Genomic DNA, 22474 nt, shown 5'->3' on the forward strand with positions numbered 1-22474 from the left:
AATGTACCTTTTGCATACAAGTTTTGTATTGTTAAACGGTGATAATGAAGAGGATTCTCAGCAATGGTTAGCACATGGTTATGTGTTTGTGTGTGCATGTGTGCGTGTGTGTGTGTGGCTGGAGGATTAGATAATAGTGATCACAGAGATGTTGTGAAACTCAAAGTGGTGCCTATGTTAAACCGAGGCCCAATCTATCGCTCTCACATTTAAGTGTATGTTCGTGATATCTGGTGTATCATGTTCCCCTCTTGTTAACTTACATGGAGCGTTTTTGCATAGATGTCCAAATGTACTGTGTCAGTGCTTTGTGTAACATCAGTGTGAGACGGATCATCTGCTTTGACTTCAGTAACATTTCTGTGCAGACTTTCTCACACCTAGAGGTGCTCCCGTGGGGACACACCCACCTCGGCCTCGCCTCTGTGATTTGCAAGCAAGACTGTTTCATTTGGTTCCAGCGAGGAACAGGACCGAGGGGAATGTTCTCTTTCATCAGTCTTGGATAAAATCTTCTATTAATCTTTATAAACAGTTTCAAAATGGCTTTGATTAATCAAGTGCTTTATCTCGATGCCCCTGCCTTTTTTTTTTGTGGATCTGTTGAATAGCTTGCCAAGTCAAATAAACTTTTAGTCAAGAGTCAAGCCTTCTTCAGTTATTTTTTTTGAGTCCTCTGTGTTTGCAGTTATTTATTTGCATAATTTGTAGTTTATTCCTGTGCTGTATTCTGTATGGGTTGTTCAGTCATCTCAGCAGTATATGCCTATAGTGAAGGACCAGAACTCTGCTCTTTGATTCCCACTTGTACTGTGTTTAACCTGGTGAAGTCTTACAGATTACTAGTTGAATACTCACATTAAAGGTTAAACAGTAGCTTTTTGTCTTTGAAAAGAAGAATCTGCTCTTTGCTAAGGGAAGTTTGTGAGTTTGACTCTGCATGTGCAGGATGTGGCACCGTGCAGAATCTATCTGCAAACCTCTGTCATCCACACTCAGTGAGGAAAGGTCAGGAGGTCAGCACTGAAGGAGCTGGTGCCAAGTCCGTCTCTGTCCACTCATATCAGCAAGCTGTTGGCCCACATAGACACATGCACATGCACACGCACACACAAACACACAATCACTTGCTGTCTCTTCACCCATGGGAAATCCAGGAAGCCATGCCAATTCCAGCAGATGTTCCTGAAGCGCAGGCATCTTGTAAACACCATGAAATGTATTGGAGGCTAATGTAGTGCTTGCTGACAGAGGTCCTCAACACAATTTGATTTAACCACCTGCTGCACGCACATACTGTACATATAGGCAGGCTCTGAAGTCCCTCACAGCATGACAAGGTCTGTGTGGGACAACCCCAAAAGTTAGGAAGGCTCATTCTTAAAATAACACACAGAAATTGTGCAGGTTTCTAAAAATCTAACTGGGTATGGCATCAGATTTCCCCCTATAAACTACTAAAATCGTACAAAAACAAGCACAATGTTACTTCTGCAAGGGTTAAAAGAACACTGGTAAAATGAGGACACACATATTTATTAAAACCAGACCTGAATAGCCAATAATGTGTGTCAAAACAACAATTAAACTGGTGGAAATGTTTTGACATGAGTTTATCTGCCAGCAGCACTATTAGATTGTTGCTGGTGATAGTTTTCCATTGATAGCCATTTGTTCAGTAGTCATCAGTCTATAGAGGGAGCCACTGCAGCCTGCTGATCCTTTGCTGCACTCCGGTGAGAGACGAACCCGGAGCTCAACCTGCCCGGTACACCGCCCCCAGCATGTCATACTGAAGGAGCCGCATGTTCATCACAAGCGCTGCCTGCACTCTGACAACCACCTAACATCCACCGCACCGTTTGCAGAATAAAGACCAGCCGGCTCCTGCGCACACGCTCCGATCTGCGGCAAAACACGAACCGGGGACGCTTCCTTCGGCGCGCCAGGAGAGTCGGAGACCCGCAGGTAATTGCAGGTACGTCGCCAAGGCGCCGCGGGATGACAAAGCTGCCGCGTACAGCGCTCTGATCAGATAAGCATGAAAAAAATACACCGAGGAGCTATTCGAGGCGTGTGTTGAAACAAGTGATAAAAAAATCTGCGGTAGCACTTGTGTCAGATGTAGCTCTCTTGTTTCGGGGAATTGTCCAGTAACAAGTGTCAGTGTCTTGAAACGAGACAGAATCGAGAACGCACACACACTTCGTGATTGGACAGCTTGTTAAGTTGGACATGTTTTGTGCAAATACAAACTTTTAATCAACATGGGCTCCGCACGGCTGATTAACTCGTTCATTTTCCTGACACTGGCTGACACACAAGGGCATGTTTACGCACGATCTTTACGCGCATTACGCGCTAATCCTTTTGGAGAAAAACAGCAGAAAAACACTTCACGTAGTTGAAGTCGCAGATTTAGCTGGAGCGGCGCCAACGTAAACATCACGCCAGCAGCGGGAGATGTTGGGACTCGTTAAGCAATGCCATCAATGATGTAATAACTGGTATTAAAACATGTAGGCTTGTCAAGCGAAAAATGATCTTGCACGCTCTATCCATTTGGTCTCTCTGCATCTCGTTTTCAGTGCTGCTCCGACGTTTGGTCGACATGCTGGGTATCTGCGTGTGTCTTTGTGCGGTTTTCACACACGTCCTCTCTCAGGAGGCTGAGGAGCCCATCTCCTACACAGTAAGTGAGAGGTTATCATTGTTTTTTTTTTTTTTTTTTTTTTTACCAGCTAATGTTTTGTCTGTAGTTTAACACAACCTTGCATTTTTGAGGGGCTGTGTACTTTCATCTGCTGATGGAGAAGTCGGGGTTCATGATTTTATTCATCGTCATGCATCGTAATCATTATGTGTCCTTCACAGTGCACAGAAGGGTATGAGTATGACAGAGTCAGAGAGCAGTGCAGAGGTGAGAAATGACAAATTGCCTTGTGGTTTTTGCATATTTGTGCAGCTTTTCAAGTTTAATAAGTTTGATTCTGTCTTTATTTTTCATCTGTTTTCATTGAAGCTTAATAATAGTTGTCCTTTAAACAAATTAAAGTACAGAAAATGCCACGTCTGTTGTCTTTCTGTCTCACTGTTTTTGTCTTCGTCAGACATCGACGAGTGTGCCTTGTTAGATGACGCCTGCAAAGGAGGGATGCAGTGTATCAACCACTTTGGTGGATACCTCTGCCTCCCCAAGAGCGCCGTCATCTATATCAGTAAGGAGGGCGAGCAGGTGCCGCTGCCAGACCCCGTCCCTCCTGCCCCTGCCCTCCCACCAAGCCAGCCTCAGCCCCCACGGGTATTTTCAGGCGGCCAGAGGGTCTCTCAGCCCAGCCGGACCATCCCCTGTGCGACCGGATTCAATGCAGATGAGCAGAACCTCTGCAGAGGTAAGATCAGGCCAGGCAGCCCCCCCCCTTCTCCATTCAGCTACAAGATGATATGAAGTATCATCAAAGTGCTTTGAAATTTTTTTTACTGCTTTACACCAACACATGGACGATTCCTCTTATCTCAGCAAGTGGTGCTGACAAGCTCCTCAGGAGAGAAATTGGACGCAAAATATGGTCTAGAAGTGCAAAAGGGATGCCACACTCTCTCCATGAAAAGGTTTTTTTTTGTCTTCCAGAACTTTAAAGATTTGACTTTTGGCCTTCACGTTACAGATTACACCCTAAAAATGTGCTTGCAAATTGCTATGTGCTGCAGTACACTGGCAGAATTAAATGTCAGTGTTGAGAAGTGTTTTCTTATCTCCTGAATATCAGTAGTATGCTTTTCTTGCACTTGGCCAGATGCAGAAGAATGTGTCTCTAGCAGAGCTTCGTAGGTATTTGATAATTACTTGTTAACGACTTAAGAGCCTCAGTAAGCAGAGCTCCAAAGGTGAACTGTTCATCCATCTGCCTGACAGTCATCAACAGCTAAACCATGCGTAGCTGCCAGATGTGTTGCAAGCTTCTCATTTTTTCTCTCGCTGTGATGTCATGTTTTCTAAACTCTTTTGGTCGCTCGCAGCGTGATGTTTTTGGCCAGAGTTCAGCTGCTCTCTAAAATGTAAAAAAAAAAAATGTTGTTTTGGGTGTTGAGGTCCTCTGCTTCAGGGGCAAATCAGGGAGATTTTATATTGTGGCAAAGTCTGTGCTCACCTATAGCCTTTGCTCCTGCAGTAGATTAGTCCCTGGGCCTCGACGAGCTTGGTAGCTGCACAAGACTGTGTGGGTGTGATCCTGCGTTAGAGCGAGACGCTTTGATCTTTACAAATGGGGAGTGGTTTAAAGATTCATTCTTTGTCTCACGCCCTTTGTTGCTGCTTTGTGCCAGATGTTCATGGCTGCACCTGAGAGGGAGAATCTCTTTTGAGATGGAGTTTGTCGCGTGTGTTGAGGAGGTGGGAGGTGAGTGTGGATACGTAGCGCTGGCTGTATAAATGCACTGTAAGACAAAGTGCATTACCATACAGTGCATGTGCTCGGTGGCGAGGAGCTGCTCGTGCCAGTAGGCAGAGGCATGTGGTGAGTGGCTGTGTGGTGAGGCCTGTGGTCACGGAGCTGCAGTGAAAGTAACAAATTTGATTTTACACCTGGGGCAAAGATATGTGTGAGGTGCTTTATGTGTTTCTCTGAATTGGAACCCAATTAGGTTTTATTAGAGTGTAAAACATGGCAGCATATCAGCTCAAGTAACCACATAAGCGAGCTGGCATGGGTATAATACTTATTCATTCACTGGCGTGCCGTTTCAGTGCATGGGCTAAACAAAGATAGGCTGTTGCTGTCAGTGTTATTGCTTTGAAATGACTGGAGTTTTAACTGGAAGGCGTCTCGTGCCGTTATGTGGGCGTATATTCCTGCTGGTAGAGTGATATAATCTTTGTTTACATCAGTCTCTGGTTTCTCTGTCATTACCTTTAACTCGCTACAATGAGCCAATTGTTCTTGGACACAGAATTGTCTTTTCTTTCTTTCTTTCCTTCTTCTTTTTTTGTTCCACAGTGGCTGTTTTGCACAGCTACGTACTGTATCTTGCTAGCGAAGGAATTCCCATTAACTTTCAATGGGGGGAAACCTCAACGTATCAAATAGCGCTTACATCAGGCTCCTTCCCTGCTAACTCACCACTCTGTGGAGGAAACCCAGAGTGCCGAGTCAGGTAGGGCAAAGGGGAAGATGAAAGGCTGACACTGGCTAAATAACCACAGAAGTGCCGGAGCACTGACCGAGCCAGGTTGTACCAACGTCATGGGTTGTGCCGTTGCGGAGTTGTTTTGGTGACTTACTGCTGAGTGTGTGGCGAATAGTAGAGAGATCAGCTAAATGCTCTGGAAAAAATGAAGCCAATTTTCCAAAGCACAACTTAAATTGCTGAAAAAAATTGTTTCTAAAACAAAATAGCTTCTCTTACTATTCTTTATACTGATTAAAAGCGAACCAAACCACAAATTATATATAATGCACTTCACCCTGATATTTTTCCTTTTAAATGTAGCCTTGATATTCGTTCCCATGGGGATAACTGGTTGCAAATTGGCAATAAAGCCCCTTGGCCTGGAGTGTGAACCCGGGCCTTTAAGTGTGTGTTGTTGCAGTGACAGAGAGGGGAAGCCGGCATCCTCCTCCGGCCCGGCAGCACAGAGAAACTATGAACCTTTACTGTATGTGTGACAGCTTAATGATGCCTCGCATTTCCATGACCTCCCCCACCCTCCAAACATACACACACACACACTTACTGTGTTTACCGTCGGGAGATGCCTACAAGTGGCTCGCTGTAGTCCCGTGCATGCATATTAACTCGTATTTTCAGCAGAGGTGAGATCACCTCCGCCTGCAAATGAACGTTGTCCATCAAAAGTTGTTGAATCGGTCGTTAAATCTGATGAAAAGTGGAAAGCGGTTATTTCATGATTCTCGGTTACAGTTGAGCGCTGCCTGAGAGTACACCCCCATGTTTTAGAGACTTAACTGTACTTTCAGTGACATATAACGTTGGCTGTCATGTCGTACAGTATTTTACACTTTGTGGGTTCTGTTATTCTCCTCACAAGTCTTGACTTTGCACACTTGAGCTGCTGCCTATTTATTTTTCATCTGTGAATTAGATACTCATGCGCTGCAGTGTGGGACATGAGAGGACATGCCGATCCTGTTTACCTGTCTGGTTTCCCGAGGTCACGTAGGCCACATTACCACCTACATAGGTGCCTGACTATTTTCAGCTACGTCTGGACGCTCTTCACCTGCAGTGGCTGTAAATCTTTCCTAAATATGTTCTATTAAGGCCGTTAAGCCCTGTGTGACAGAGAACTTGTGTACTTTTCCGAACAAGGCCCGAGCGAATGCAATAACATTTTTCCACGCAGATGCAATGCACTTGGGAGGAATATCTCTGGAATGTCAGCGTTGGTTGTTTTTTCCGTTTGCTCCCATCTTTTGTGATGGTAGGAATTACTCACCACCTTGACAGATACAGTAAGCGTCGGATCGATCTGCGAGGAGCAGGAATGCGGAGAGCAGAACAAGCAGAGAGAGAGAGAGAGAGAGAGCCCGGTGGTTGCAAGGCACAACATGACGCTGCTTCGTGATTTGACCTTTACAGCTTATGCTTTGCAGCTCCACTTGGCTTTGTCTCATCCTGACATTTGCACTTGAGGAAACAAGCCCCAGCCACCAGTCTTTGTTGATCCACACACAATGTAAAAAGATGTGAGGATACACAGAGTGCAGTTTATCAGGAAATTCCTTCAGATGTTATCCTGTTAGTGTTTGTTTCTCCCAAACATCCATCTAGAGATAAGCAACGCAGATTTGGAAAATGTTGTTGCACAGAGGTGAAAGACTTCAACACGGAGGTGAGTGCAATACAGGATGTGCAGGATGTTAAATTAAAACATTCAGCAGCGGTTTTGTTGCTCGACAGGAGGAAGTGGGATCAAACACAAAGCCTTTGCTTGATGAAAACTGACCCACTTTGTTTAGGGTTACTCGAAGAAAAAGACACCTGAGGCACACCTTTGTGCCTGTTGAACCCTCCTATTACCAGCTAAGCTCCCGGCTTCCACCTGCTCTCAGACTGATGATTTGCACTGCCCTGCATCAGTATGTCTTCACTAAGAGATTGTCCTGTGCCCTATGATTTTACTGTCCAGCTCATTGCACCTGTTACACTGCAGTTTCAGCTGTAACAACTAGTGTCGCATGTTTGATCCTTTAAATTGCAGACACTTTCGAGGGATGACGGTGTTGGCCAGTCTGTCAGCCCACAGCAGCTCTTTGTTGAGATGAAATGGTTGGATGGATTGCCATGAAATTTATCGCAAACATTCTTGCCTCCATCAGGATGAATTGCAATAACTCTGGTGATCCTCTGACTTTTGATTTTAATGCTTTTCAAAAATTTGGTTTATAACCAAATATGTGCAAAACTATGAACAGTCCCATTAGCCGTAGCTCTAACTACCATGCTAACAGGCTAAACTAAGATGGTGAACATGGTGAACATCATACCTGCTTTAAAAGCAGAGTGCATGCTAGCATGCTGATGTTAGCATTTAGCACGAAGCACCAACCTACGTATAACCTAAGTATAGCCTCACAGAGCTACTAGCATACCTGTAGATCTTGTTATTTTGTAGTGTTGATCTGTTTAGTCTCAGTTCATATCAAAATAATGATTATTTGTGCCAAATGAAATGTTTGCACAATTAAAATGAATTGAAGTAACATTTCTGTGGTTCCAATTTCATGCTTTGCCCACCAAAGAGCACTGAGAAGTTTCATTCATCAACACATCGTGGTCACAATTCTCTAATAACCAAATTTATGTTCATCTTTTGGTTTTATGTTTAAAAAAAAAGAGCAGAAATATCAGCCGATAAATCATTACCAGATTTTTTAAACTAGGTATTGAATCGGTATCAACCATCCATTACTGCTCGTGTTTTAAAGTCAATACTAGTGAATCAACATTGCTCTGATTTCTGGCTTTCAAAACTCACTTTCCATTCGTCAGCTGTGCCAGAAAACCTGTCGATGTTGCAACCCCTCGGCTTCTGATAAAGACATTTCAAATTCTTAAATGCTCTTTTAATTACTGGATGTATTTTGACAGCAGTGTCTCAATATGTTTTTAATATCTTGATGTTAGAAACCAAGACATCAAGAGCCAAACAACTGAAACAACTGAAGTAATAACGTCTTAAAACAAAAATCAGTACAATGAGGAATCTTAAATGTCAGCAAATGACTTAAAGCCCTCCTGCGTTTTCGTGGGTACAACATGGTGATATCAGCTAACTATCGCTGCCAGAGATGAGCAGAGAATCTTTCAGGCTCTGTGACTATAATCCAGCCATCCTGCAGGCAGCCCCTCTGTTGGCCCGTGCCGTGCTGATGAACAGCATGCTGTTATTGCTTGTGGTTTGCCGCTGGCTCCTCGCTGCCATCACATCAACGATGGCAGAGAGGAGCAAGGGGGAAGCAGCTTTGCCGTGCCTCCTCGGCATAAGTGCTTAATGTTGTTGTTATTATTCTCCCTGAGGTCGGTGCCTGTCCAACGGCCAGCTGCTTCCTCCTCTGATGTGCTTACATGTGTTGCTCTTTCCGTTTACCTCATGATGGAAAGGGACACGGGGCTGCTATAAATCACTATTGCGCTCAGCTGGGTGACACATGCGATCGCTGGGTCCGTGTTTCTCACAGTTTCTCCTTTTCTTGATTCGCACCATCACTGTTATTTTGACCACATTTTCAGTGTTCGTGTTTGCAGGTTTCACTCCTCCCGTGCCACAGATTTTGCCCTAAAGGCCGTAAGTGGCCACAGCCCGACTACTGACATGTCAGGTGGGCAGAGCGAATTATTTTATTCGCACTGAGTAGCAGGAGAGTGGCTCAGCACTTCTTTTTTTCTCGACGTTTTCAGAGTAACAGGAAGGATTATTATCAGTCGGGAATGTAGCTGGCACACTGGACGGATTTTCAAGAATGTCAAGACTCTGCCCGACCTTTAGAAGAGTGTGGAACAAACTCACAAATCAGTTAGTAAGTGTCAGCATGACTAAAACTCCTGTTCCTCCTGAACAATGAGAGCGATGAGAAGGGAATCTTGGGAGTGGTGCGAATAGCAAGAGCATGGAAATATTTCATGCCCTAATACGGATGGAAATACACGGAATATAAGGTTAGAGCGTCTTGACTCCTTTGATTTCTTATCTTCCTTGTGTTTGGACTTGCTTTGAAAGGGAAACACTACCACTCCCATTTGTCCTGAGGTTGTGTTCAAGCCAGTGATAGCTGCATTTCGCACTGCATCGCAGAGAGGATTGCACACAAACGAAACGAGCACGATTGCTAGGAGGGGTGATATTAAGGTGTTTGAGCTTAAGCAAAACCAAACACTCAGGGGCTGGTGTGTGACATGCTAATAAATTTGACGTTGTGAAATTTTATGGGCTATTAACATCGCACATCTTGCCCCCTGCTTTCCCAAAGATTGAATTATCCAATAATCAGAGGGAAACAGAGATGCTGTCCAACTGCAGGATGGCTCCAACTGTTCTTTGGAACAGCTCCTGCTTTCCATTGCAGTGGTTCAGTGAAAACAAGACTAAATGCTCTCAAGTGATAATTACCACAAGCCCTATCATGTCAGTATAAATCTGGAGCAAATAACACATTGTTCTGAATTCGGGCCAAAAAATTTTTAGTCTCCGTTTTGGACACATATGCTTTTTTTCACCCGTGTTCACAGGCGAGCACACGTGCACTCACACCAAAAATGCATCTCTTCATTTTGGAAAACATTGTAAGCTCTGGAAAAAAAAAGGCCATTTAATGTTCAAGCACCTCAAACAGGACCTCTTATGCACACACACACCCACTGATCCGTACACACACACACTCACATTCTTTGAGCTGCCGCCATCCCCGTTACTCCCCCAACTCCCACAAGGCATTTAGAATTAATCTCCCTGAAAAGCAAGGAGTTTTTAACTCTGACATCACATATGCACACACGGCCGTAAATCTAACTTCAAATCTTAAAAAGCCCTTTTTTGTTTAAAAAAAAAAAGCCTCCACCCTTTCTCCTCATTCTTTCCTTCCACTCTTCTGCTGGACCGCCTTATCTTTCCCTGTGATGTTGCAGCTCTTAGAGGAAACTTGTAAGCTGTGTTAAACAAATTTTGACAAAAAAAAAAAAAAAAAAGTGACCCCAGAGAACAGAGTCACTTCTCCCCACACGCAACACATCATCACATTTGATGGCTTGTTGCAGTAAAATCTGTTTTCCTGTGTAAACTCTACGGACTGTGCTGCATGTGGTAAGCTGTGGAGGCTTTATGGGACCGAAGAGCCAGCCAGTGTGGGATGCCCTCCCACCCTACCCACACACACACACACACTCATACACACGCACACACATGCTTTTGTGGCACTTTGTATTGGCAGCGTCTTAAAGGTTTAGTGACAAAGTAGCAGTTACCACAAGATATTCCCGTGAATGAACCTTTGGACTGCATTCAGCACATATGCTTTTATTTAGAGCTCTCCAAGCTTTCTTGAAGGCAGCGAGGATGACTCTGACTTTTCCGTACACAGAAGTTCTGAAGATGCATCGCTGCGTTGTTAGCAACGTGCAGGCACGTCCCTCTCGAACAGTTCATGGTTTCTGCACCTCATGTAGGAGAGTGACAGCTTGTTTGATGATTCACTTGCCAAAGTAGCCAAAACTGCTCGGAGCAACAGTGGCTTAAATGTAGTTGGACTCCAGGTAATTCACGCCAAAATCATTCAAAGTGCACTTGTTGTGATTATGGCTGGCAGCAATGGCCCAAATCTAGAGCAAAGGGTGCTGATCCATACTCTGAGTCTTGAAGCCATATGTTGACCAACTCTGGCTCACATTTTCTCTTCAATTCATTCTGAACAAAGTGTGCCAACTGCAATTGGTCAAACTCTGCTGCCAATCTGTTCTGGCACTGATCCTGTCCAAGAACATAACTGCTTACACCAATGGATCCACTGTTCAACCGGTCGCAGCATTACAGAAATAAAAACTGAATAAAAATCAAAGACAAAAAAAAAAGCCCCATTATCTATTTAGAGGCTTTATCAACAGGTTAACAAGTGCTCGACCACATTAGCAGCGCAGCTCGAGCAATGTCGGCCTCGAAATTTCTTCACCTAAGAGGCTGAATCTTTGGATGAACTGCGGTAACTTTGGCGATCCCCAAATGTTTTATCGCCACCATCATGTTGCAGTTTAAATGCGTCCAGAATTTTGATTTAAACCGAACATCTGCAACAATAATGGCATCCCCACTAACTCAGTGCTAATTAGCAGCTAGCACTGTAACATGCTAAGCAAAAGTGGTAAACATTGTAAACATTGCACTTGCTAACCATCAGCTTTGCTAGCATTGTCATCTTCAGCACACAGGCTTTCTGATCAGGGATCAGGAGTCTCAGACTTGTGTTGTCTGAATCCACTGCCAGAGGGCAGGGCATTTCCAGTCCCAATGAATCACCAAATACCTCCAGTAAGCAGGCGTGGTTGTGATTCATGGTGACTTGATCTAGCTGTTGCTGTCTATTAGCTAACTATTTGTTGACATTGGTCTTGTGTTTATGCAGGATTTCACTTCCAGTTTTTTCTCTGACAAGCACATCGCCCTGATACTCTTTAAAGGGTTAGCTTGTGGTTTACCTTGGTAGCACGTGTAGCTACCTGTCAAGGCGAGCTTACACAGTACTGTGGCTTCTGTATTGTTGTCCTCTGCATCAACCTGCAGCTTTCTGCATGTTCAGACTCCAGCATAGAGAGGTGTTGTTTTTGTGAAGTTGTTTTGCCTTAGTACAAAAATGACCTGCCAGGTAATATTTACCTGAATATACTGTGTTATTCACTGGGGGGATGATGTTAGACAGTATTGTCACCCACACAGATGTGACCTGATAAACACAAATCATGCGAAACAAACACTATTGAGTGTGGATGCGCTTGCGTATCTGTAGCCGTGCACCACATGAGGACATCTATCATCCACATCCAGATCAGAAAGAACTTTGGACCCATAGGCTGGATCTGGATGCCACAGGTCTACCCCCAACAGCGACCCTTCAATGCACTAGGGCTTTTTTTAACAGCCATGTCATGAAGCCTTTGGGCTGTTGCATGTGGGTCAGTGTCACATGGTGCGATACTGCTGGAATCCAAGCATTCGGTTTCTCGCTGACACTTGGTGCTGGTTGCGGATGAACTTTCCCAGATGCCTTTCAAGCCACATCAGAGCTTAGATTTTCCAGAACAACACTGCTTTTATCTTTGGCCTTCACAGAGTGAGCAACAGGCCTTGTCTGTGCATTCCTGCTTGTATGCGATTCGCACCTGTTGTCTCTCAGGTGCACCTTCAGATAAGCCCGGCTTTTGTCCCTAATGTTGTGAGTGCATCTTATCACTGTGCCCCCAAAGACTTAGCACATTTCAGCCCTCTTCCCTTTCATTCCTTTAAGGAGCAAGGACAACTTACTTTCTGTCCACCTTTCGGTTAATGGGCCAGTTTCTCACCGGCACCTGTCCCACTGGACGGTGGAGGCTGTGGGACTGGAATATAGGGCTCTTGAGGCATGCAGGGAAGAGCTTGATCTATCCAGCCGAGACCACATCACATGAAACATTTTCTGGGGTGCATCAGTTCAAGATATCTGTGCAGCAGCAGGTTTGGCTTTCCTGCACTCAATTTTAATTGATTTATCAAGTGATTTTAGTGCCTTTTCCATGAAGAGGGGCTCCATGAGTGTGCAACTGTTTTTTGTCTCAGATGCATCTAAACCCTGCAGAAGGGATAACACAGCCTGTCAAGTTCAGCACAGTCACAAGGGAAGACAGAGTGCAGTTCTTTTTTTTTCCAGTCACCTTCCAGTCAGGTTTTTCTGACTATTGTTAGGCTATGCACGTGTCAGATCACAATGAAGTTGTAGTACCCCCCCCCCCTCCTTTCCTGTGTGTGCGTGTGGTATTAAGTATAACTGTCTGTCATGCTGTTAAACTGATGCCCACTGGCTGTCTGCGTACGATGGGTTGTGTCAGACCACCCAAGAGGACTGCTGGTGGGCCCACAGGGATGAGAGTATACAGTATGGGCATATTTCTAGTGTGTGTGCGAGAGAAAGATGGAAGTTCAGAAAAAAGGGGAGTGGGGGTTATACTGAGAAAAGCCTTTTTGAAGAAGCTCTGGCTCCAAGCAAATCAAAAATTGAGAACGTGTTTGTTGGATCAACAGAAGAAGGAGAATCTTTCCACTGCTGTGTCGTGTATCTTAGCCCAGGCTGGAAAATATCTGCTGAAAACTTAACTTAAAGAAAAAAGTGTTTTTTTTAACATCTTAACATCACCAACATCGTACAGCATCAGTTATTTTAGACATTCTGGATGTAGCTTTACGATTTGATTTGGCAACGTCTGAGCTTGCACATCATGTTTATCATTAAGTCAGTCAGTGATAAAATCTGCAGTTTTTTACAGAAAAGATATATTTTTTTGGGAAATGTAGCATCTTTCTCGCAGGAGCTTTGTGTTTTTAAGCTCCTATACTAACATCAAACTAGGGCTTATCATGTTATATAACTTATTAATGATGGGGTGAGAGATAGAGAGCGAATGTGTCTGGATCTGTGCGCTCTGGGTTGATGGATGTCTCTTGAGAGAGCGAGGTGTTGCGGTAGAGAGCGCATGACTTATCATTTGAGCTCTTTCTCTCTTTCACACACACACTCGCTCTTTCAAAAAGCTGTCCTGTTAGTGGAAGATACGATCTTGTGTTTTCCCCCTCACCCGGAGCAGCTGAATAAAAGCCCTCCTTATTTAATGGCCCGCTCTGTGCGAACATGCGTGTCCGCGTGTGATGTGATGGTGTCGGTGATCACAGAAAACAGTTCACACATCTCAGATCACAGAGCGCACACAGTCCAGGCATGTTGCGTCGCTTTGTCGGCCACGTGTTCCTGCATTCATTAACTTGGTTCCTCTCTGTGTGTGTTTTTGCGTGTTTATCGCAGACATAGATGAGTGTGCGACAGGTAGGCACACTTGTGGCCCTGAACAGACGTGCTACAACACCAGAGGCTCCTACACCTGCCAGTGTCCTCCGGGCTACCAGAGGAACGGAGATCACTGCTTGGGTCTGTCGCACACTTTATCCTCCTGCTTGATCACATGATTAAAACTGGTGTCCAGCTTTTGAAAAGGCTTCTGTTTTGTCTTTTATAAAGAATTGATTGACTGTCCTGTACATGTGTGTGTGTTTTCCTGCAGACAGAGACGAGTGTGCGCTGACCCACTACTGCATGCACAGATGTGTGAACACACAGGGCTCATACTACTGTGAGTGCAACGCAGGTCACAAGTTGGCCAGCAACAACCACAGCTGTGTTGGTAAGTCACTGAAAAGCCATGTGTACTCATGCGCTAGTGTGCGCTTGTGTGTACAGCATCAAATTATATAAACATTTTGCTTCAGTGATTTGTTATTCTGACGTAGCGTGTCAGACATTTTCAGCGTTGATTCCACCTATTTCGGCACCAAATGCTGCATGAATGCTCAATGCAAACAACAAGAGTTTAGCCTAATAGTGTTGTAGTTTCTAAAAACTGTGTTTACAGAGTGCTTTACTGTACACAGAAGTAGAACCAAACCACACACCAAGCCAATAAAAGCAAAGAAAAGAGCAACAAGTGAAATTAATAGAAGAAAAATATACATGAATAAAACTGGGTTATCAGATGAAGTTGTAATCAGGTAGATTTAAAGAGGTGCTGTCTAACAAACAGCAGAGGATGTCAGCTTATGAAATTCTAGTGTTCACACTGTTTCTCTCTCATTCCTCAGTTTTCTCAGGATGCAGATATTTTCAGGGCAGGAATGGCTTAACAAAACAAATAGTGCAAACGCTGTTGGGTTGTTGTTTTTTTTCTTTTCTTCTTTTATGCCTGGAAGCTCAGGGCTATCATGAGATTCACCGTGCAACCTGAACCCACACAGCAAATCTCCCTCTGAAGTCAAAGGATGTTATTGAAAATGTTTCACTGTGATAGAGAGCTGTTTATCTCTGAGACACATTTAGAAATCCATCAAAACCCATGACCGGCTCCCAGCTATGTTGAAACATGTGCGTGTGCTGAGTGTGTATGTTCCGTGTTGGTGTGTGTGTCTTTCTGCCTCTTTTTGACCTGTATTGGGAAGTCCAACTTCCCTTCGGAAAATAAATGAGACAATTAAATAGTATTTATAGTCACTGTTCTTCCTTAAAGTATAATTGGTGAGTACTGTGCCAGTATTACCAGATTGATGGCCAAAACTACAAAAACAAGTTCCAAGCCGTTATAAACCAGAATAATTCCTATTATATCCATGTATGTAAAACATCTGCTTTCGTTCCAGATGTGAATGAATGTGATGTGCAGAGTCCCTGTCAGCACCACTGCTACAACCTGATTGGCTCCTTCCTCTGCCAGTGTGACCAGGGCTATGAGCTGGCACAAGACACGGTCTCCTGCCAAGGTGGACTCACACACACACACACACATACATAATATATACATACAGAGGTACACACAGTGACAGATGAATGCATGTTAGTAAACAGCCGGCACATTCCCATTTTTCATCGTGCTCTGCCATACACTAAATATCTGTGTGTGTGTGTGTGTGTGCATATTTCCTGCACAGACATTGATGAATGCAGCATCTCCAGCTATATGTGCCAGTACCAGTGTATTAACAGCCCAGGAAGTTACTCCTGTGAGTGTCCAGAGGGATATCAGCTCCAGGGAAACAGGTTGTGTCAAGGTACTGCAGCTCTCCTCTTCCCTCTCCCCTTTCCTTCCATCAATCTTTTTTTTTTATCCCTTCTTAGTTTATTTATTTATCCATCTTACCCTCCTCTCTGTTTTTACACACAACAAAGTTCCCAAGCGAGTCCTCTCCTCTCCCTCCCATCCTCCTCGTTGTCAGCTCTTTGAAGATAACTGTTAAGAGAAAGTCCATCCACTGGTCTACCTCTCAGGCAGGGATTGAAAGCCACTCTCAACCAGTACTGTCATGGAAAGAATGCAGAGGTTGGGCAACACAAATACACAGCAACTTTGTGTTGCTCTGCTACGCCACCTCTGTGAATTTATATGCATGATGCTGGTTTCTTGAAGTGGATTTATTTGAAGCTCCGGCGCTCACTCACAGGGTGAGCTGTTATTTTTTCCTCTCCCCCTCGGTCAGGTGCAGGCTTTATAGGGGGAGCCATGAATCCGGCTGGTTGTGTCAGAGGGGCCATTTGGTGATGAATCCAGGTTGCTGTGCCAGAAATAGCCCTGTGGTTTGGGGCACGTTTGATGGGGTTATTTTCATGGTGCTGCAAGGAAAGAGCTGAAGTTGGGCCTTTGGGGGATGCATCGGGGGCTTCCCTCAACAACAGATCCGCAGGCTCTTGCGTTTCCTTGCATCTCCACAGCTGCAGGAAATGTGACTACAAACCTAAAAAAGACTCCTGAACTGTACATGTCCTGAACTTTGACTGTTTTCACAGCTCTTTTCATGAAGCATGTTGCGTTTGAGTGTGTCTTGGAAGTGTGGGAATACTAATATTGTCATCCAGCTATTTTTGACGATTCAACACTTATTTTCTCTCTCTCTGTCGCTCTGCCAATCACCAGACATAAATGAGTGTGAGACGGGGACCCATAACTGCCAAGATGATGAAATGTGCTGGAACTATTACGGTGGCTTCCGCTGCTATCCCAGAAACCCCTGTGAGGCGCCTTACACCAAAACCTCTGAAAAGTCAGTAAACATCATCCAGTTCTTTTATTTCACTACCATCAGTGCAGCCAGCTTCACAGAAATTGCCACAAATGTTGTGTTTGCAGTCGCTGCATCTGCCGGTCTCAGGCCGAGTGCCAGGGTCTCCCACCGTCAATTGTCTACAAATACATGAGCATCCAGGCGGACCGGACTGTGCCGGCGGACATCTTCCAGATTCAGGCCACCAACATCTACGCCAACACACACAACACCTTCAGGATCAAAGCCGGGAATGAGGCAGGAGAGTTTTTCCTGCGGGTAAGTCAATGGGGCTTATTTTTTGTGTTGCATGGAGAGCTGGGGGAGGGTGTAACGGCTCATAATGAGTTAAGATTAAATGCTAAACTGTTACAGTGTTGTGATGCTGTCAAAATCTGCAATTTCAAGCTAAATCCATTAAATCACTCACATATTCACACTATTATTATCCCTGACTCCACCTCATACAATTACCCAACCTTATATTTTATCAGCATATGGCACCTGTAACATAGTAGTTACAGTTATGCTGTAAACATGCCAGCTTGGCATTCTAAGACTGAGAGTCTATAACCATGTTAGCTGCTCTGTTAGGCTGCACATAGACACTGCTTTTAGCTGAATGCTAACCTCACCTTGCTAACATGCTCACAGCGGCAATGCTCACATGCCGACATTTAGCTGGCATCATGTTTACCAATCCAACTGGAAGTTGTATAGATATGTGATAACTTTGTATTCATGTGTGCTGATCATATTTATTTTGCAGCGTTCCAGCAATGTGAGCGCCATGCTGGTGCTAACCAAGCCTCTGTCAGGCCCCAGGGAGTACGTCGTGGACCTGGAGATGGTCACCCACCATCTGACCATGAACTACCGCTCCAGCTCACTGCTGCGCCTCACCATCATAGTCGGGCCCTACGCCTTCTGAGCACCGCAGCTCCCGGCAGCCCACATAAGTCTGGTTCCGCAAACATAGCAGTGTAACACAGCAGATGCCTGTATCAGCATAACGTAAAGTACATTTTCATACAATACAAGCGTACGTCATATAACATAGGCTGTGCCAGTCTCATACAGCGGCGCAGCAGTTCCAATAGGCTTGCTCATGACAGACCGACCCATGCTGTGATGTGACCACTGGGCGTCTTTTTCTCTTGAGGTGCATGGAAGCATTGTGATGAAGGGTTTTAGTGCAACCGAGTTTCAACAACAGCACTTAGCAATGAATCGTTTTTCATCTGTAGAGTTGCGACATTTTTGACTTATAGTGCCCGAAGGGGACACGGGAAAGATGCTGGATGCACTTGTGGTCGTTAGTTACTTCCATTTGAAAAACAACTGCGAGCAAAGCAGCGGCACTCAGGAAAAGAGGCCTAGTGGACACACATCCTAACTGTGATACATTTTTGATGCAGCTGTACATACATTTATCACTTTGTTCAGACCAGAACTGCTTACAATAACCTGTGTGTGCATCGGTGAAGCACTCTGTTGTAGGAAAGAGAGAAAAATCAAGTTTTTTATATAAATGTACATGACAAATATCCAATATGAGCAGCTTTTGACACAAAAGAACTTGTAAATCACAGCTTCTGTTGACAAATGTTGTGGGGGTTAGTGCTGCTGCGCCACACTGTTTGTGCAAGTTTCTGTATAGTTTTACTCATGAGTAATAATTTCCAGAGAAGTCCAGAACAGTTCAGGAGTGTAAAGGGAGGGAATTTGTGAGTTGAGAGTGCTAAACTTTGCATGACAACAGGCTTGATGCTTGTAGACTTTACTCACAGGGGTTAAGTCATGTACATACCGAGGTAGCAAATCTGTGTGTGCGGATGTTTGAATTTGTGTGTGTGTGTGTGCGTGTGCATGTGCCTGGCTTTGTTTATGCATGCAAGCAAGTGAAAGTGTGAAACACAGAGGGAGAGAAAGGGAAAGAGTGAGAAAGAGCTTGTTCCCTGCCTCAGGTTTCGGTGGATGTGGTCGAGCTGTTTATGCGTTTCTGTGATGCCATCCCCTCAGCCCGCGGTCACCGAGGCAATAACAAGAGATTTTTGAACTCGAGAACACGCGCAGGAAATGACGCCTTTCATAACACACCTTGGCCAATTGACCGCTCGCTGGTGCCACGGTGATTCTCCAGAGGAGCAGCTGCGCTTTCTAATGTCGGTCCCAGTCAAGAAGTCACACTGGCACCAGGCTGGCTTGCGTGATAAACATAATTACAGAGCTTTGCCCCGTAGCTGGTTGGTGTGTGACACAGGGGATTATTAAAGCGTTAATACAATGCCACCACACTTTCTGGCAGAATGAGAAATCTTTCACTACCTGCTTTGCCTTTCATGACTCCACGTGTCCGCTCTGGCTTATGCTGAAACACTGTACACTGTTGACACACAGCACTGAAAACCACATTAAAACCCAGCATGTCACCACTCTTAAGCGTAGAAAGTTACCCGTCTATGCATCTTTCATGTGGTTTCAGCAGCGATCAAGCCACAGTGCCTTAGAGGTATAAACGCAGAAAATGTAACGCTAATCTTTCATCATTCATGCTGACTGTTAACTTCCATTATTGAAATGCCTTAATGTCTTTCTCTTCTATTTAAAATATATTTTGTCATTATGTATCGTATATTGATTGTACTCTGAAGAGCAAAAGTTATATTGTTGAATAAAATATGATGAATAAATGGGGCTTGGTTGTTTTGGTTTTTTTATAGCCATCAGAGCAAAAGAACAGCAACAAATGGGTGAAGACTGATCAGAAGAAATGCTGTGCTGCACTGCGCCTGCGCCAAATTGAACAAGATCTGACTTCATGTATAATATCATGGAAAATGCTGCGGTTGCGTGAAATGCTCTGCTGAGGATGATTTCATCTGAATATAACAATGATAAATGCAGTGAACATGATGCCCCAGCCATCATATCTATCTTATTTAAGGACATCCAGAGGGGATATAGTAATATAGTATGTTGAGTCAATGTGTGCTGAGGGACAAATGTGAAGCCTACATACACACACACTCAAAACATATTTAGATCTGAAATTGGATGGGAGTGGTTTTATGGTAAGTTGTTACTCAATCATTCTGCCGTCAAGAGCTTTAGTCAGAGCAGAGTTGGGACGTGTAAGATGATACATGATGTGTCATTGCTCCCCTAACCCCATCTTCAGCTCCCCGCTCACTGGAGCTCTGTGTTTTTGCTGTCCGTGCATGATTCAACCCCCCGGAGAAAACATTGCTCACCCACTTTTTCTGTGACTCAACCGTGCCCTGAGCTTCGCGAGAAGAGCGGCATTTTCAGGTCCTCGTTCTTGATTAATATTCCACTCAGGGTCACGGTGAAGATAATTAACTTAATCTCCCTGCATATAGCGAGACATTTCATTAATCACTCTTAGATTTATTTAACAGATCAAAGCCCAAGTCACTGGCTGAGGATCACAGGCAAGGAAAAAGTCACGAAAGTTCAGTAAGTTGAATGTTTGTTGCTCTCTGTCATCTCCTTAGCACAATATCCTTGTGATGCAATAACTGACATTTTTTTTTTTTAACTGTTTTTATGCTTGTTCGGGATCAGATCTTAGAGGGCGGCTTGTATTAAACAGTCATGCATTTGCACAGTCAAGTTTGTCAGAAAGCAAGTGGATATTTCAGAATCGAAGAATGTGGTGTAACATTATCTGTGAAGATGGTAAGTTTGTGGAGGATTAGCTGAATTCTGCATGGACATCCTCAAGGCATCTTTTCCCCCTGCACAAAATCTGGAGGCCGGCTTCTTTATTCCAGTTTGGGAAGAAATACAGTACAGTGTAGACCCCCGCTGATCCCCCTTATCTCAGAAATTTAATTTCTCAGTAATTAGTTGTGATAACTTTACTGAGTATAATTTTGTTTAATGCACAATCACAGTGCCTCAAGATTAGGTATTATAGGTATTATGCAGGTGCTATCTTAAACAGTCAAAACAAATTTAGTTATTACAAGATAATTATCAGATTACTTGCCTGTTTTGCCTGATTGTTAACTCAGCCATGATTACACACACATGCAGTATGTAGTGTGTGATAGGAAGAAGATGAAATCCCATTTGTGTTATCATGTCACACCAAACTGATCGATTAAACTAAGCCACATAGTGGCTCTGTGAGGCTGCTAAATGCTCATATCAACAGCAACATGCTAACATGCAGTGACAATTTAAACTTGCTGATGTTCAGCGTGTGGGCCAGTGTTTTTACCACGTCCACCATATTGGTTTAGCACGCTTACATTTGCTATTTGAACACAAAGCACACCTGAGGCTGATGAGACTGTCATTAGTTCTGCAGGTATTTGGCCATCAGTGAAAATACTGAACAAACTGACCCAATGATGGCGCTAGATGAAGAGTCAAAGTGATTATAATTCATCCTGTGGGGCCTTGAAATGTCTGCACCAAATTTTATACCAATCCATTCAACAGTTTTGGAGAAAAAGTTACAGGATCACTGAGTCCTTGAATGTCTGTACAGCATTTCATGATGAGGTGAAAACTTGACCTGGGGAACACAACTGATGTCTGTACAAAATTTAATTGTAATCCATCCAATAGCAGTTAAGATATCTCAGTCAGGACCAAAGTGTGGGACCGACTGACCAGCACAGCCATCACTGCATCCATAGTGTGGCTAAACCATACCACTGTATTAATGTAGACATTCACTGGTGTTAGATAAATCCAGGTCTAAGCCGGACGTGCATCACAAAAACATACCGAGGCTCAAGTGATTAATCACTTCTTGCTGGGAAATCACTCACAATCACTTCACAGTGTGCAGTTACTTTATGTTCTCCTCGGCCTGTCTTGAGCTCTCTCAGAGTGGGTGTCAGGGAGAGAGGTAAGAGGTGTTTTAATGGCGAGAGAGAGTGCATGAAGAGGTGAGAAATGAGTAGTTTATTGGATGGCATTTGAGATCGGAAAGACATAATGGGATGAGGTCACTTGTTAACACTGGCAGAAAGTGCCACATGAGGGTGGCATAACCACACAGGGGCATTCAGAGGGAGACACGCTCACACATACACGCACGACACTCAAGAAATCGCTCTCAAGGTAACGAGAATATACACATGTCAAACAAATTAGCAGAACCCATGTGTGTGTGTTTGTGTATGTAAATTGTGAACTCTGCTGGTATGGTATGCGGCCCGGTGCCACTGCATGCGGCTGCTGAACACGTGCCAGGTCGTAAACACTCCGTGCCTGGTGCCCAACCACAGATGTCGTTTCAATCAGCCTTCACTCAGGCTGAAAAATAAATCCTGGAGGTCCATACCTGTGTGATTACATTCTCTAATTATAGTTTGAAGCAGTAACTCTGAGATGACTAAACGAGACGGGCCCTCAGGGTGTTGTGAATGTAATTATATCCTGACAATTAATAGGCCCGTTTTCTCAGAGACGTTTCTTATATGATGACGTACCTGACCGTTTTTAGCTCGCCAGGGAAGCCTTTGAGTTATGACATAATTACAAGGGAAAGCATGATATACAAAGATGGTAATTATCCCCAAGTACAGTAACAGTAAATGGCATTTCCTTTTACAAAGTTCATATCAGGGAAAAAGTTTCTATTTCTTCTCAGAGGAC

General features: G+C 44.1%; 1 protein-coding gene across 2 annotated transcripts; it reads left to right on the plus strand.

Moving 5' to 3' along the window:
- The first annotated feature begins 1751 nt into the window (after positions 1–1751).
- Positions 1752–19532, plus strand: efemp1 (EGF containing fibulin extracellular matrix protein 1). Of its 2 annotated transcripts, none has more exons than XM_041947245.1 (11): positions 1752–1978; positions 2589–2692; positions 2875–2920; positions 3111–3392; positions 14058–14180; positions 14314–14433; positions 15440–15559; positions 15728–15847; positions 16708–16834; positions 16921–17113; positions 17604–19532. In XM_041947245.1, the coding sequence occupies exons 2-11, from the start codon at positions 2612–2614 to the stop codon at positions 17763–17765; spliced, it is 1374 nt and encodes a 457-aa protein (XP_041803179.1). In that variant the 5' UTR covers positions 1752–1978; positions 2589–2611; the 3' UTR covers positions 17766–19532. The 2 variants fall into 2 exon arrangements, with proteins under 2 accessions (XP_041803179.1, XP_041803180.1); XM_041947246.1 differs by having other exon boundaries at positions 1752–1968.
- The last annotated feature ends 2942 nt before the right edge of the window (positions 19533–22474 follow it).

This window comes from Chelmon rostratus, chromosome 11 (genome assembly GCF_017976325.1).
Source record: "Chelmon rostratus isolate fCheRos1 chromosome 11, fCheRos1.pri, whole genome shotgun sequence".
NCBI classification, from domain to species: Eukaryota; Metazoa; Chordata; class Actinopteri; order Chaetodontiformes; family Chaetodontidae; genus Chelmon; species Chelmon rostratus.